Source organism: Bombina bombina, chromosome 1, assembly GCF_027579735.1.
Source record: "Bombina bombina isolate aBomBom1 chromosome 1, aBomBom1.pri, whole genome shotgun sequence".
Lineage (NCBI taxonomy): Eukaryota > Metazoa > Chordata > Amphibia > Anura > Bombinatoridae > Bombina > Bombina bombina.
In genome coordinates this window covers 133,560,271-133,577,884 of record NC_069499.1, presented here as the reverse complement: position 1 = coordinate 133,577,884, position 17,614 = coordinate 133,560,271, and the positions used below count along the sequence as shown (strand labels likewise).

General features: G+C 35.6%; 1 protein-coding gene across 3 annotated transcripts; it reads right to left on the bottom strand.

Annotated features, from left to right (window-relative positions):
- Positions 1-331: 331 nt before the first annotated feature.
- Positions 332-8,179, bottom strand: SOCS4 (suppressor of cytokine signaling 4). Of its 3 annotated transcripts, none has more exons than XM_053689468.1 (2): positions 8,052-8,179; positions 332-2,859 (listed from the first exon to the last, which is right to left on the bottom strand). In XM_053689468.1, exon 2 carries the CDS (start codon positions 2,793-2,795, stop codon positions 1,497-1,499), a length of 1,299 nt encoding a protein of 432 aa, XP_053545443.1. In that variant the 5' UTR covers positions 2,796-2,859; positions 8,052-8,179; the 3' UTR covers positions 332-1,496. The 3 variants fall into 3 exon arrangements, with proteins under 3 accessions (XP_053545443.1, XP_053545447.1, XP_053545439.1); XM_053689472.1 differs by having other exon boundaries at positions 8,057-8,162; XM_053689464.1 differs by lacking the exon at positions 8,052-8,179 and adding an exon at positions 6,724-6,778.
- Positions 8,180-17,614: the final 9,435 nt, after the last annotated feature.

Genomic DNA, 17,614 nt, shown 5'->3' with positions numbered 1-17,614 from the left:
ATGTCAACATATTCCTGTATGCTCCTTTTTGTGTAATAAGAGTTCCTGCTTTCTCAGCCTAACCTCATTAACAGAGCTAAACTATGAGCTTCTAAGTACGTTTTTAAAAGGTTTTAAACTGGATTTTTAAATCAGTATCTGTGCATATTCTTCTTTATAGTAGTGTCTATTACATGCAGTTAAATGAAAATTAGTCTACACTGTCCCTTTAAGTTATGAGGGCGGCACATTATAGCACCGCTCGTCACTATTGCTATCACACAAATGTATTTATACTCCGCTCCTTCTACAACACCAGTATGAAGATGTATTATCATGAAACACATTAGTCTGTGGTTAACAGTATTTATTTTGATCTGTTTTGGGGAAATATATTATACACTGTTACTGATCACAAATATCTCTGATACAAAGAGATTTGCATTCAATGGTGCAAAAAAGCATTTTCCACATTTCATAAATGAATGAATTCCACCAATAGTAGAAATAAAACTCAATGGTAATTGGAATATAACGATGCAAAACAGCAGTAAGCAAGACTGGCTGTATACAGTTAGTAATTGTGAATGCAGATTTCTATCTAAACGGATAACATCTATTAATATGCTTTTTATCTGCAAAATAATAAAAAAACAAAAAAAAACCACTAATTAAAAAGAGACATGAACCCCCATATTTTTCTTTCATGATTAAGATAGAGCATACAATTTTAAACACCTTTCCAATTTACTTCTATTATATAACTTGCTTAATTTTCTTGGTATCCTTTGTTCAAGGTGCAGCAATTCACTACTGGGAGCTAGCTGAATGCCAATAACAAGAGGCATATATGCAGCCACACCAATCAGCAGTTTGTGAGTCTACCTAGGTATACTTAAACATAACAAAACAAGATAAAAGAAATACATCAGAAGATTTAAAATTGTATGCGCTATCTGAATCACAAAAGAAAAAAATGTGGGTTCCATGTCCCTTTAAATGTACTGTTTAATCTATAAAAGTGGTTTGGTAGCAACCATTTAAGCCAGAGATGACTAATTATTAGCCAGAGGGCCATATACAGTCCTCTGCAATAGTTTGTGTGGCACCTGAAAAAGCAGAAATGAAGTGTGTGCTTTGGGTTAGCCACAACTCATGGGAGAACAGCTGACAGGGTACCCTGCAACCTACCCTAAATCTGGTCTGTGACAATGGACATTTGTAGAAAATATATAATTTGTTTAAAAGCCATAAATTGATGTGTTAGGAAGTTGGCTATCGCTTCTTATGACTATGTAGTTCATTATGAAAATAATTACAAATAAGTATGGAAAGCAGAGCTCCGTGCAGAAACATTAAGTGCAATATAATGCTCTGGACAGTACTAAAAAGTATACCAGTAAATCCTTCAATGTCCGTGGAAGCTTGCAATAGATAGGTTGCAAGCAAATCTATTAGGAACGTAGTTAAAAATAATATATTTAAATGTTCATCTTCCACTTCTGAAAATTCTATTTTCACTTTTGATGACGTTCCGGTACATCAACCCTGCGGACCCGCACTTTGGATTTATAGTGATATTCCTTTAGATAAAGTTTCATGGAAGACGGAACAGGGAGGGCATCTATCCCATCATAACTGGTACAGTTACAAATAACTGTCCTACATAAATGTTGTAGGCTAAATGGGAAGTTTCTGATTAAAGGGCTGGATAACAGAGGTTCAAAGAACATACATGAGCTTGGGTCTTTGTAATGTTCTAATAAGCCAGTAACATTTGGAGCATGGAATACACATGGATCATGAGCGTCAAAACTGAAGTTGTGATTCCACTGTTCAATTCGTGCATGTAAAGACCGGCTATAACGTCTGAAACTAACAGAAAACAAGTAATCTTCTTGTGCAGAGTCCCGAAGTAAAAAAGTACCCTCTGGTTTTCCTTCCAGTAAAGCCTCAGCAGCGTACCTATCCATCACTCCCCAGTAGCAAGGATTGTTATTAATCTGTAAGAGGTCTGGGACAAGACAGTGGACATAGTCAATCTGAGTATGGTATTTTGGAGGGGTTTCTACTTGAAATATCTCTTCATCTGTTTCCCATTTAGGTTTATTCCTTTTTCTAGAACTTGTGCACAGGGTTACAACATCGTCATCTGAGTCATTGTCACTGTCCTCTTTGTTACGCCTCGATACTTTAGTTGTAACAGAGTCTGCAGTGGCCATGCTTATGTCACAAGAAGAGAGATGTTCATCTGACAAAAGGTCCTCTCCATTATCAGCATGCTCTCTCTGTGGTCGTTCCTTGCAGTCTATTTGAGGTACGTCATTAACTACCCACTCCCCCATTGTCTGATTTACTGGAGCAGTGTGTCTTTTAATTAAATGCCACCTATATGCTAAGTCGGATTTTGGGGGGAAAGGACATTTGTCTAACATCAGTTCACTGATAAGAATTTTTCTTTTGGAAGACAGTGCAGATGAATGACGGCTACTGCATGTCTTTATGGGAAAGCACTGCCCCATGGCATCTTGTAACTTCTGCTTCAGAGACTTTCCTAGAAGCTTATGCCCACATGAACGATCCAAATCAAGTTCAATCGATGAACAACTGTGCTTTCTCTCTTGGCTCTTGGATGGACCATCTTGCTTATCAATGTCATTTAGTGCATCTCCGTCAGACGAATGTCCACTCTTATGCGACCAAGAAAGTTTCTTTCCACTCCATACATAGCCATCTTTTCTATCTGCGCTTCGACTGCGGCAGCTCTTAGGCCTCACATCAAGCTCATTGAGTTTATGTTCAATATTTTCCGCCATGTTTCTTGAAATCTTCTTTTCTGCTGCAGCACTGGTAAGTTGATCGACTTGCTTCAGGAAATATCTGAAAGTTAGATATGCAGGAGAAATGATAAAGCAATCATATATGTAACATACTGAATGCAAAACACAAAATAGTATTTAATTCTGCTTTACCTATATAGCAAATGTCCTTATATATTGTTATGTTTTATAAAATATATTATACACTGCTTACAATATATAGAAACCATCCAAATGCAAGATATGGTCTTCAATAGTAAATGCACAATAACCAAGGAATCTGAGAATATTTGCTCAAGGACCTGTAAATACAGTAGATTTGCATAAACAACAAATGCCTGTTATAAAGACAATGCAATAGCACTTAGTCTGAACTTCAAAATGAGTAGCTTTTTTTCCTGACATATTTTAACCCCTTAACGACCAACGACATATGGGGTACGTCATGCGAAAAAATGCAGTTAACAACCAAGGACGTACCCCATACGTCGTTGGTCTTTGAAAGCAGTGGAAGCGATCCTGATCGCTTCCAGCCACTTTCATGTTATTGCAGTGATGCCTCGATATTGAAAATAATGGTATCTTTAGAAAGTCCATTTAATGGCGAGAAAAACAGTATATAATATGTGTGGGTACAGTAAATGAGTAAGAGGAAAATTACAGCTAAACACAAACACAGCAGAAACGTAAAAATAGCCCTGGTCCCCAAACGGTCAACAAATGGAAAAATGCTCTGGTCACTAAGGGGTTAAAGTTATGTCTATTTCCACTCCTCCTGTATCACTATCATGTGACAGCCATCAACCAATCACAAATGCATATACGTATATTCTGTGAATTTTTGCACATGCTCAGTAGGAGCTCGTGACTCAAAAAGTGTAAATATAAAAAGACTGTGCACATTTTGTTAATGGAAGTAATTTGGAAAGTTGTTTAAAATGGTGTGCTCTGTCTGAATCATGAAAGTTTAATTTTGACTTGAGTGTCCCTTTAAATGTTGATGGCAAAATATTGTGAAAGTACAAACCTCGATCTAATAGATATAATAAGCATGATAAAGAGAATTAATAATTTGATTTTTTTTTTTGCATAAAAGGAGATGCTTAAAAGTGATGGTAAACTTTAGCTAATAGAATGCCATAAATGTAATTGTTGCCATTCAAGGGACAGTCTACTCCAGAATTGTTATTGTTTAAAAAAGATAGATAATCTCTTTATTACCCATTCCCCAGTTTTGCATAACCAACACAGTTATATTAATATACTTTTTTACCTCTGTAATTACCTTGTATCTAAGCCTCTGCAGACTGGCCCCTTATTTCAGTTATTTTGACATACTTGCATTATAGCCAATCAGTGCCCTCTCATAAGTAACTCCACGGGTGTGTGCACAATGTTATCTATATGGTACACTCAAACTAATGCCCTCTAGCTGTGAAAAAAATGTCAAATGCATTCAAATAAGAGGCGGCTTTCTAGGGCTTAGAAATTAGCATATGAGCATACTTAGGTATCGCTTTCAACTAAGAATACCAAGAAAACTAAGCAAAATTGATCATAAAAGTAAATTTAAAAGTTGTTTGAAATTACATGCCCTAGCTGAATCATTAAAGTTTAATTTTTTTTTTTTTAAAGGGACAGTCTAGTCAAAATTAAACTTTAATGATGAAATTCACCATCACTTTAATGTCGTTTAACTAGATTGTGTAACTCATAAACGTATCTTTAGCTCTTATGTAAAATATAACTTCCTCTGTTTACCATAATGTATTATTAAAGCATGACCCTCTGTTGCAGCAATTAAAAGGATAGAAAGGTCAAAATTGAAAGGTGCATGGGTACATTTCAGTTTTAAATAGAAGCATTTTTGCAATATACTTTCATTAGCAAAACTGCTTCTAGTAAAAGTTAATGCTGTACTTTGGTGGCATATGCACATATGCTGTGATGGCCCGGGGCACCAGTATTTAAAAGGGACACTGAACCCAATTTTTTTCTTTTGTGATTCAGATAGAGTATGAAATTTTAAGCAACTTTCTAATTTACGCCTATTATCAAATTTTCATATGTGCGTATGCTGCTGAAACATAGTAAAACCTTTTACTGGAAGCATTTTGCCATTGAAATTATATTACAAAAATGCTTATATTTAAAACTAAAATGCAATCATGCACATTTCAGTTTTGACTTTAAAACATTTCATAATAGAAGTGCTTAAAAGTGACTTAAAATTACCTTCTCTATCATAATAAAAATAGTTTCATTTTTACTTTCATGTCTCCCTAATGAATTGTTATTGTTACATATATTGTATTTTACAATGCATTCTGCGTTTATTTTAATTTTAAAATTAACATAAATAATGTCTAATATCTGTTTAGCCTATTGTCATCTAAAGGAAATGGTACTATAGTATACAGAAGTAAGTACAAAAATAAATCAATCCATTTTTAGTATACAATACAGACAATGCAATGCACAACATGCTAAGTTTGTTCCAGGAAGTTATCTAGACAGACAGCGAATGCCAGATAGTTTGCATGAAACCAAAACAAGGCATAATGAATTTTGCCTTTACATATGTGCTACATTTCCTTTTTAAAACAATTAGGTGCTGTAATAACTGGACCAATGTGGGAGGGGGGTGATAGCCTATTTAGATTGGATGTGCATGTTCTGTTCCCAGACCAACATTATTGTGAATATATGACTCATAATCCCATGACAGTAATAATATAATTCATATTGTGTTAGTGTAGTCTCACGCTGCTCTGCAACCCACAAAACTAATCAGTAGGGTTTGTTCATACTTTACGGAAGTCTGGTTTGGTGATGAAAATGGAGGAAATAATTTGGGTTCTTAGCTGGTGCTAATAATTTTACATTAATTGTAGGCATTTTTTTTTTTGCTGCCAAAGTAATTTAACACAATTCTCATAAATTAAATAGTGAAAATTATTGTTATATAAAAATATTGTAGCCGGTAATTTACTGATGAAACATTAATCAGATTCACATATAAATATATATTTTAATTATATTCATATTTACAACTACACAAACTAATGGTAATGAGTTATATTGCTACAAGTAAAAAAACAAAAAAACAAACTTTAAAATAAAAATCAAATGTACAATATGGACTACATGAGATGCAATGGGAAGAAAGCCAGACATGTTAGGACAAGTCTAGAATACTTTTAAAGCCTACTGATTATGGCCTATGTAAATGTACAGTTCCCAAAGATAAAGACTGATCTGATATTCATAGGGGAATCTGTAGTAGGCTCCAGTCAATGATAAAGAAAAGTAATCTCATATAACTGTATAACATTATTTTCTGTAAAAATGAAAATGCCATATTTCAGCATAATGAACAAGCTGTTGCGGTAAAATGTTTTTCTGAATGGAAAAGCAACTCATTAATTATTACTGAATGCTTAGTTCATTCAGAAATGTGGCTTTCCAAACAAATTCCATTGATCCAGACCTTCTGTGACCTATACTGGCTTTTTACTTCAGTAGAGTATGTACAGAAAACTGAATAACACTCATCTTTATGCAACATGTAAGAATTAAAATATGATGAAAATTTTAAATATATGATCAAATAATTTAAATAAAAATGCTTATACACGTATTAAATTTTAACACCTTTAAACTACAAACTGCTGGCAAGTATCTTGCTTTGCAATTATACAAAAAAAAAATTTAGCCCACAACCTACATAACACCAAAGCAAAAATAATTTTTGTGTGTGTTTTTTGAATACTCTGTACCCAATTTCAATAGCAAGAGGAAAACCCAAATTAGGCCATTGTTCATACTTCAAACCCCACAATATCATCAGAGTAAAAACATAAAGAATCCATCTGTAATTAGCAAGCTTCTAAAAAGAATGAGTCAATGATCATAGAATACTCACTTCCACATTGCATCCATCGGTTTTCCCTTTGTGCTTAGAACTTAAAAAGGTCAGGATACCCGTGTGTGAGGATATAAAGATTCTATTCACTGACATCACTGACACGCCTACAGTCTAAAAGCTTAATCCCACAGAGATGGACAGGAAACAAGGAATATTAACTGCTAACAGGACAGCTTTTGATTTATTTTTTTTATCAGTTAAAAATACAAATATAAAAAGAAGCAACATGTTCAATTATGTTTTAACTGTATATTTGTATAAAAAAACATTAATATTGAAATATTCTAATTACACAACATAACACACCTGTTTGTTACAGAATTTTAGAAATTAGAATACATTTAATTAGATTTAAATGCCAATAAAATTCTAGGAGTAACTTTATTTAAAACAGACAGGATTTTTTTACTTTTAGAAACACTAACCCTCTGGGATTCAGTGGTGCTTGCAATGACTTCAAACCTCCATGGAACTGTTAAAGTGACATTTTTTCTTTTCTTTTAATAGTTCATATAGAATTAAAGCATAATATTTATAATAAATATGTAGGATATTCTGAAACCAATATCACTGTACACATGACAAATAGGTTCACTGCATCCATATATTGTAATTAAAAAAATTAAGAACATTTCCATAACCATACAATTTACTTTCATCTTATGGTAAAATCTATACATAGAACATTTTAGATACCAAGAAGTTCATGAAATAAAATACAATTAAATACCTAGCTGGGGAAATACTACATATAACACAAGCATAATAATTTGTAATTTTAAGTTGTTTTCAATATATTATATCACTGTAATCAATTAAAAATAAGCATTAAGGTAGTTAATATTTATTTAAAGGATGTTTTTAATAAAAAGGTACCAATAAAATTCAACACCTCCTCTAAAAAATAAAAACACTGTTACAGCCCACATGATACAGGACACTCATGTACGTTATTAAAATAATATATGAAAATCGTCTCTTGTTATCCTTAACTATGTGTAAAAACAAACTATATAAAGTTATTATAAATTGATTTACACAGATCTGAAATAGTCTGCCAAAGAATATATATATATATATATATATATATATATATATATATATATATATATATATATATATATATATAATTTTTCCTATATTCAATTAAAAAGAAAACCAAATTCTACAAATATTATACATCTATAACATAATGCACAGTACTGCACAAGGACATGAAAATCTGACTCTCTGGATCTAAGGGAGGATACCCAAACATCTCTAATAAAGATTGAACAAATCAGATATTTAATGACTTACACAAAAGATAACCAGTTACTACTTACCTTACCTGGCAACCAGGTGGTCCGAAACTGATTCTACGTCGCAAGAACAACAAAGAAAAGGCTAAATTTGTAACAAGACAGAGAACTGCAGCCTAGCTTAGCACAGGCAGCCATTTCCTGTACACATGACTACATTACCCAGAGTCATGCACAGCCTGCAATTCCCAGCATGCTTCGGGAAGGTTACGTTACTTTAACCCTATTGCGCCTTTTTAGGTAGGTGACTCGCACTGGTTAGTAGAAGCAAAATCAGAGAGCGATTAAAAAAGAAAAGGGAGAAAAATACAAATCGCTTAAAATCTCATCCTGCTTCATGAACAAGATAATTCATTTTCGTTTAACCCCTATGGTCAGAGGGGATTTTGGACGATACGGAATTTTTATTAATAAACCACAGTTCCAGGAGTTCCTGCTTTCATATTTTTTTTAAAGAGACATACAACACATTTATTGTGTATATTATGTATCAGCTATCAAACACTACATTGTATAAAATTTACATACAAAATAATTGTTCTTAAAACATGTAAACTGTAAGTTTGCTAGATAAATCTGCACACGCTTGTAATGGGTGAGCTCCTTGTAATTACAAGACAATTCTGTTGTGTTGCTATAGAATAATATATCATAATAATTTATCAATATCCAAACATCACTCACCATTCACCTTAATTGGAGGAGCTAATCTGGAATTTAGCCTGCAGACAACAACACTAGCTATGGTCATAAAGTTAGTATAAAGTACTCTGTTTTGTAGTTTTTAACAGTTAAACACAATGGGACACTGAACCCAATTTTTTTTTTTCGTGATTCAGATAGAGCATGCAATTTTAAGCAACTTTCTAATTTACACCTATCATTTTTTCTTCATTCTCTTGCTTTCTTTATTTGAAAAAGAAGGCATCTAAGCTATTTTTTGGTTCAGACTATGGAAAGCACTTGTTTATTGGTGGGTGAATTTATGCACCAATCAGCAAGAACAACCCAGTTTGTTCACCATAAATGGGCCGGCATCTAAACTTACATTCTTGCATTTCAAATAAAGATACCAAGAGAATGAAGGCAGTTTGATAATAGTGGTCAATTAGCTTAAATTTGCTTAAAATTGCATGCTCTATCTGAATCACGAAAGAAAAAAATTGGGTTCAGTGTCCCTTTAAGGACACACACATATGTAGCAGAGTTAGCATTGATAAGTCAGGGTATATTACAAGTAATGATAATTAAAAATCACTCATTTTTCAGAGCTAAATTATATGAAAGGGGGGAAATAAATAATGAAAATATATTATAAAGTTATTTTATTATGCATAACTAAACACTGTATGCACAAATCCCAAGGTGTTTACTGTTCCTTTAAAAGCCTCTTATCTTTTCTGCTGAGGCCAGTGAGGGAATGCAGTCATCAAATGATCACTGTTTAGATTGCAGCAGGGTTATGCTTGTGAAGGCTGGAGTATGCACTTACAATGATATTGGATTATTTGGAACACTCACAATGAAGAAGAAAAAAAAAAAAGGCAAAATAACATTAAATGAATAATAAACTTTCATGATTCAAATAGGGCATGTAATTGTAAACATCTTTCCAATTTACTTTTATCACCAATTTTGCTTTGTTCTCTTGGTATTCTTAGTTGAAAGCTATACCTAGGAGGCTCATATGCTAATTTCTTATGCCTTGAAGGCCGCCTCTAATCTGAATGCATTTTTACAGTTTTTCACCACTAGAGGCATTAGTTCATGTGTGTCATATAGATAACATTGAGCTCACCCACGTGAAGTTACCAGTAGTCAGCACTGATTGGCTAAAATGCAAGTCTGTAAAAAAAACTGATATAAGGGGGCAGTTTGAGAGGCTTTGATACAAGGTAATCACAGAGGTAAAACGTGTATTATTATAACTGTGTTGGTTAAGCAAAACTGGGGAATAGGTAATACAGGGATTATGTATAAAAATATCTCTGAGGATATTTAAAAAGGGAGCGTGTGTGGGAGACAGTGGCTCTAATAATGCACACTCCTGAGCATATACGATCTGAAAATTCAAAAGTGTACAATATAATCAAAATGAACTAAAAAAACATATATGTACATATAGATACACGTATTAGTATGTTCATTAATATACGCATAAATATGTCCCAGGTTATGGTACAAAGCCAAGCTCCTCTTGTCCCACGGTGTTGTGGTTCAGACTATACAAAGATAAAAAGGCAAGGGGCGCCTCATAGTGTAACTTGTAAACAGGAGGATATTTAAATGTGGGAGAAGTATGAATACTACTCACAAGAAAAGTGGCACCCCAGGTATGGAAAGTGTAAACGAGCAGGCTGACATTCTAACAGCAGTCAGTACGCTGAAGACGTGGATCAATCCAGCAGACGTGGAACAGCTCCAGGCAAACAAACTCCGTATTTCCCAGGCACAGGTGATTCTCCACACGAAGTGCTGGCGTAACAGGCAAAGTAGGCTGGAATGAAATACCAAATAAGCAGAAAACAACCACCGCGCTGTTGCGAATAAAAAGTCTCAGTATTGCGTAAAAACCACAGGACCGGGTTGTGGTAAAAGTTTCTTTATTGCAACGTGTTAGAGATTGTCTTTTATTATAGAATCTACCAATTAAAGATCAGTATTATACGATTCACATATTTATGTGCACATCTTACATATCTTTTTAGATATACATGTGTTTTATTTTATTTTTGTTTTTAACTTTTTATATATTTGTAAAATTTATACAATTTTTTTTGTTATTCCGTGTTCATTACGATTTGTTGATATAACCATTGTTACCTTTTGCTCTATCAGAACATTACTAAGTAGCATGATGGTGACCTTTTGCATTATCCACTTCCGGGTCATTTTAGATTTAAATACTTTTATACACTAGAGAATGCTGGTATACTAATGACTAAATAGATCCGGACTAGACAAAAAATCTGGGTACAGATCCGGGAATAATAACTGTCGCTATGCAATTGATTATGTATACCACATTATAACCATCCATATACTACTAACTTTTCTGTAAACTGTATTAAAATGACTCCAGTAATTAATATTGAAGTAAAGCTGGCAGCACTCGCACTTAGGTATTAGCTTGGGACGCTAAACTGAGATAACCTATTAACTATCTGGTAAACCAGAAATAAAGGTATATATGTAATAGTCCAGATAACCCTCACTATTCACTGACATATACAACACACAATCCGGGAGTCATAATTAACCCCACAGCCTTTTTAAATGGTCTGTTTGTTTTTAATCTGTGGTGGAGGCAATAAAGGAATTTAAAAGATGTATTGGAAGTGACTACCCATACATTTATAATGACTACCCATACATTCAATGTATTGTGTTGTCATTTAAGCATATATGTTCAATAAAGTGTTGTGTTTTAAACATTATATACTGTACTTAATTAATGTTAAAATTAAACATTAGGGTCACCAAGCCCTTAAATCCTCTCTCCCTTAAATATATTCATTACTTGTTTTTATGCCTGATGAAACAGCCCTTTGTGCTGGCCGAGAAACGCGTCACAATAAAAAAACTTTTACCACGACCCGGTCCTGTGGTTTTTACTCAATACTGAGACTTTTTATTCGCAACCGCACGGCAGTTGTTTTCTGCTTATTTGGTACTTCAGGGAGGATTGAGTTAATACTTTTAGCTAATTTATCTGTAAAGCTTTGTTTAGCCCCTTCTACGTCACATTCTCTGTATTTATTTGCCTTTTTAAGGTGGATTATTAGTTTTGCATCAACAAACAATCGCCTAGATTACGAGTCTTGTGTTAGCCTTAAAAAGCAGCATTGAGGGGTCCCAACGCTGCTTTTTGACACCCGCTGGTATTACGAGTCTCGCAGATACAGGTGTACTGATCACTATTTTTCCGCGACTCGAGCATACCGCAAATCCACTTACGTCAATTGTGTATCCTATCTTTTCAATGGGATTTGCCTAACGTCGGTATTACGAGTCTTGGAAAAAGTGAGCGGTACACCCTCTCCTGTCAAGACTGTTACCGCATTTAAAAGTCAGTAGTTAAAGGGACAGTCTACACCAGAATTGTTATTGTTTTAAAATATAGATAATCCCTTTTTTACCCATTCCCCAGTTTTGCATAACCAACACAGTTATATTTATATATTTTTTTACCTCTGTGATTATCTTGTATCTAAGCCTCTGCAAACTGCCCCTTTATTTGTTCTTTTGACAGACTTGCAGTTTAGCCAATCAGTGATGGCTCCCAGCTAACTTCACGTGCATGAGCACAGTGTTATCTATATGAAAAACATGAACTAACACCCTCTAGTGGTGAAAACCCTGTTGAAATGCAAAGGGACAGTCAACACTTACTTTAACATGTTTTTATATTGAAAATAACAAAACGGAGGTCCGCCTACACTATACCCCTCCTGCCTTGCCGCCTTGCTTCTGTCCTAATCAGCGGCGCTAACTACTCTAATACCCTGTAAATATGGATGCCGGACTCCCCCCACCATTACGTAGCTGCCTTCTTCTTCAACTGATAAGCAAATCAGAATCCAGTCCTCGGACTGAAATTGCACGCGCAGTAGTTAGTAGTTAGCGCCGCTGATTAGGACAGAAGCAAGGCGGCAAGGCAGGAGGGGTATAGTGTAGGCGGACCTCCGTTTTGTTATTTTCAATATAAAAACATGTTAAAGTAAGTGTTGACTGTCCCTTTAAGAGGCGGCTTTCAAGGTCTAAGAAATGAGGATATGAACCTAATAAGTTAAGCTTTCAACTAAGAATACCAAGAGAACAAAGAAAAATTGGTGATAAAAGTAAATTGGAAAATTGATTAAAATTACATGCCCTATCTGAATCATGAAAGTGTTTTTTTGGACTAGACTGTCCCTTTAAGAGTTTTATGGGCTAACGCCGTAACATAAAACTCTTAACTAAAGTGCTAAAAAGTACACTAACACCCATAAACTACCTATTAACCCCTAAACCGACCCCCCCCCATCGCAAACACTTAAAGTTTTTAACCCCTAATCTGCCGACCGGACATCGCCGCCACTGTAATAAATATTTTAACCCCTAAACCGCCGTAATCCCGCCTTGCAAACACTAGTTACATTTTATTAACCCCTAATCTGCCGTCCCTAACATCGCCGACACCTAACTACATTTATTGACCCCTAATCTGCCGCCCCAACACTATATTAAATGTATTAACCCCTAAACCTAAGTCTAACTCTAAACCTAACCCCCCCAACTTAAATATTATTTAAATAAAACAAAATAAAATTACTACAATTAAATAAATTATTCCTATTTAAAACTAAATACTTACCTGTAAAATAAACCCTAAGCTAGCTACAATATAACTAATAGTTACATTGTATCTATCTTAGGGTTTATTTTTATTTTACAGGCAAGTTTGTATTTATTTTAACTAGGTACAATAGTTATTAAATAGTTATTAACTATTTAATATCTACCTAGATAAAATAAATACAAATTTACCTGTAAAATTAACCCTAACCTAAGTTACAATTACACCTAACACTACACTATAATTAAATTAATTACCTAAACTAACTACAATTAATTACAATAAAATAAAAAAAAAAGTACGAAAAAACCAAACACTAAATTACAGAAAATAATAAAATAATTACAAGAATTTTAAACTAATTACACCTAATCTAATCCCCCTAATAAAATACAAAACCCCCCCAAAATAAAAAAAATCCCTACCCTATACTAAATTACAAATAGCCCTTAAAAGGGCCTTTTGCAGGGCATTGCCCCAAAGTAATCAGCTCTTTTACCTGAAAAAAAAATACAATACCCCCCCAACATTAAAACCGACCACCCACACACCCAACCCTACTCTAAAACCCACCCAATCCCCCCTTAATAAAACCTAACACTAACCCCTTGAAGATCACCCTACCTTGAGACGTCTTCACCCAACCGGGCAGAAGTGATCCTCCAGACGGCCAGAAGTCTTCATCCGATCCGGGCAAAAGAGGACCTCCAGACGGCCAGAAGTCTTCATCCAAACGGGATCTTCTATCTTCATCCAACCGTAGCGGAGCGGGTCCATCTTCAATCCAGTCGACGCGGAGCATCCTCTTCAAACGAAGTCCAACTGAAGAATGAAGGTTCCTTTAAATGACGTCATCCAAGATGGCTTCCCTTCAATTCCGATTGACTGATAGAATACTATCAGCCAATCGGAATTAAGGTAGGAACAGCCAATAGAATGTGAGCTCAATCCTATTGGCTGATTGGATCAGCCAATAGGATTGAACTTCAATTCTATTGGCTGATTGCATCAGCCAATAGGATATTTTCCTACCTTAATTCCGATTGGCTGATAGAATTATATCAGCCTATCGGAATTGAAGGGACGCCATCTTGGATGACGTCATTTAAAGGAACCTTCATTCTTCAGTTGGACTTCGTTTGAAGAGGATGCTCCGCGTCGGCTGGATTGAAGATGGACCCGCACCGCTCCGGATGGATGAAGATAGAAGATGCCATCTGGATGAAGACTTCTGGTCGTCTGGAGGTCCTCTTCTGGCCGTATGGAGGATCACTTCTGCCCAGTTGGGTGAAGACGTCTCAAGGTAGGGTGATCTTCAAGGGGTTAGTGTTAGGTTTTATTAAGGGGGAATTGGGTGGGTTTTAGAGTAGGGTTGGGTGTGTGGGTGGTGGGTTGTAATGTTGGGGGGTATTGTATTTTTTTTACAGGTAAAAGAGCTGATTAGTTTTGGGCAATGCCCCGCAAAAAGCCCTTTTAAGGGCTATTTGTAATTTAGTATAGGGTAGGGATTTTTATTATTTTTTTTAATTTTATTAGGGGGAATAGATTAAGTATAATTAGTTTAAAAATTTGTAATTTTTTTTTTATTTTCTGTAATTTAGTGTTTTTTTTTGTACTTTAGTTTATTTTATTTAATTGTATTTAGTTTAGGGATTTAATTATAGTGTAGTGTTAGGTGTAATTGTAACTTAGGATAGGTTTTATTTTACAGGTAAATTTGTACTTATTATAGCTAGGTAGTTATTACATAGTTAATAACTATTTAATAACTATTGTACCTACTTAAAATAAATACAAAGTTGCCTGTAAAATAAACCCTAAGATAGATACAAATGTAACTATTAGTTATATTGTAGCTAGCTTAGGGTTTATTTTATAGGTAAGTATTTAGTTTTAAATAGGATTAATTTATTTAATTGTAGAAATTTTATTAAGATTATTTAAAATTATATTCAAATTAGGGGGGGGGGGGGTTAGATTTAGGTTTAGGGGTTAATAACTTTATTATAGTGGCGGCGACGTTGGGGGCGGCAGATTAGGGGTTAATAATTGTAGTTAGGTTGCGGCGATGTTGGGGGTGGCAGAGTAGGGGTTAATAAATATAATGTAGGGTTCGGTGATGTTGGGGTCAGCAGATTAGGGGTTCATGGGTATAATGTAGGTGGCGGCGGTGTCTGGAGCGGCAGATTAGGGGTTAATAATATAATGCAGGTGGCGACGATGTCGGGGGCGGCAGATTAGGGGTTAATAAGTGTAATATTAGGGGTGTTTAGACTCGGGGTTCATGTTAGGGTGTTAGGTGTAGACGTAAAATGTATTTTCCCATAGGAATCAATGGGGCTGCTTTAGGAGCTGAACGCTGCTTTTTTGCAGGTGTTAGGTTTTTTTCAGCCAGCTCAACCCCATTGTTTCCTATGGGATAATCGTGCACGAGCACGTTTAGCCAGCTTACCGCTACCGTAAGCAGCGCTGGTATTGAGGTGAGATGTGGAGCTAAATTTTGCTCTCCGCTCACTTTTTTTCCGGCTAACACCGGGTTTAGAAAAAACCTGTAATACCAGCGTTGTCTTAAGTGAGCGGTGAGGGAAAAAAAAGGCTCGTTAACACCGCACACCATTAGCGACAAAAACTCATAATCTAGCCGAATGTAATTCCCCAGAAAAAGTAAATTTATGCTTACCTGATAAATATATTTCTTCTACGATATGACGAGTCCACGGATTTCATCCTTACTTGTGGGATATTAACCTCCTGCTAACAGGAAGTGGCAAAGAGCACCACAGCAGAGCTGTATATATAGCCCCTCCCTTCCCTCCACCCCCAGTCATTCGACCAAAGTTAGGAAGAGAAAGGAGAGGCCAAAGGTGCAGAGGTGACTGAAGTTTATAAAAAAATAAAATACAACCTGAACCTGTCTTAGAAATGACAGGGTGGGCCATGGACTCGTCATATCGTAGAATAAATTAATTTATCAGGTAAGCATAAATGTACTTTCCTTCTCCAAGATATGACGAGTCCGCAGATTTCATCCTTACTTGTGGGATACAATACCAAAGCTACAGGACACGGATAAAAGGGAGGGACAAGACAGGAACCTAAATGGAAGGCACCACTGCTTGAAGAATCTTTCTCCTAAAACCAGCCTCAGAAGAAGCAAAAGTATCAAATTTGGAAAATTTAGAAAAAGTGTGTAGAGACGACCAAGTTGCAGCCTTCCAAATCTGTTCAACAGAAGCATCGTTTTTAAATGCCCATGAGGAAGCCACAGCCCTAGTAGAATGAGCCGTAATTCTTTCAGGAGGCTGCTGTCCAGCAGTCTCATAGGCCAGACGGATGATACTCTTCAGCCAAAAAGAAAGAGAGGTAGCCGTAGCTTTCTGACTCCTACGCTTTCCAGAAAAAACAATGAATAATGAAGATGATTGACGGAAATCTTTAGTCGCCTGCAAGTAAAACTTCAGGGCACGGACCACGTCCAGGTTATGTAACATAAGCTCCTTCTTAGAACTCTACGAGCAGAAGAAATAGCAACCAAAAACAAAACTTTCCAAGATAATAACTTAATATCTATGGAATGCATGGGTTCAAATGGAACCCCTTGAAGAACACTAAGGACTAAATTCAAACTCCAGGGTGGAGCAATTGGTCTAAACACAGGCTTAATTCTGGTGAGAGCCTGACAAAAAGACTGAACGTCTGGAACATCTGGCAAACGTTTATGTAGCTAAATTGACAAAGCAGAAATCGGTCCCTTGAAGTAACTCGCTGATAACCCCTTCTCCAATCTTTCTTGGAGAAAAGACAGAATTCTGGGAATCCTAACTTTACTCCATGAATAGCTCTTGGATTCACACCAAAAAAGATATTTACACCATATCTTATGATAGATCTTTCTAGTGACAGGCTTACGTGCCTGAATCAAAGTATTTATGACCGAATCAGAGAATCCCGCTTAGATAAAATCAAGAGTTCAATCTCCAAGCAGTCAGCTGCAGAGAAATTAGATTTGGATGTTGGAAAGGACCTTGAATAAGAAGGTCCTGTCTCACTGGAAGTTTCCACGGAGGTAGAGAGGACATGTTCACTAGATCTGCATACCAAATCCTGCGCGGCCAATCAGGAGCGATTAGAATTACTGAAGTCCTCTCCTGTTTGATCCGAGCAATCACCCGGGGAAGGAGAGGAAACAGTGGAAACACATAAGCTAGGATGAATGACCAAGGCACTACCAAGGCATCTATCAGTTCGG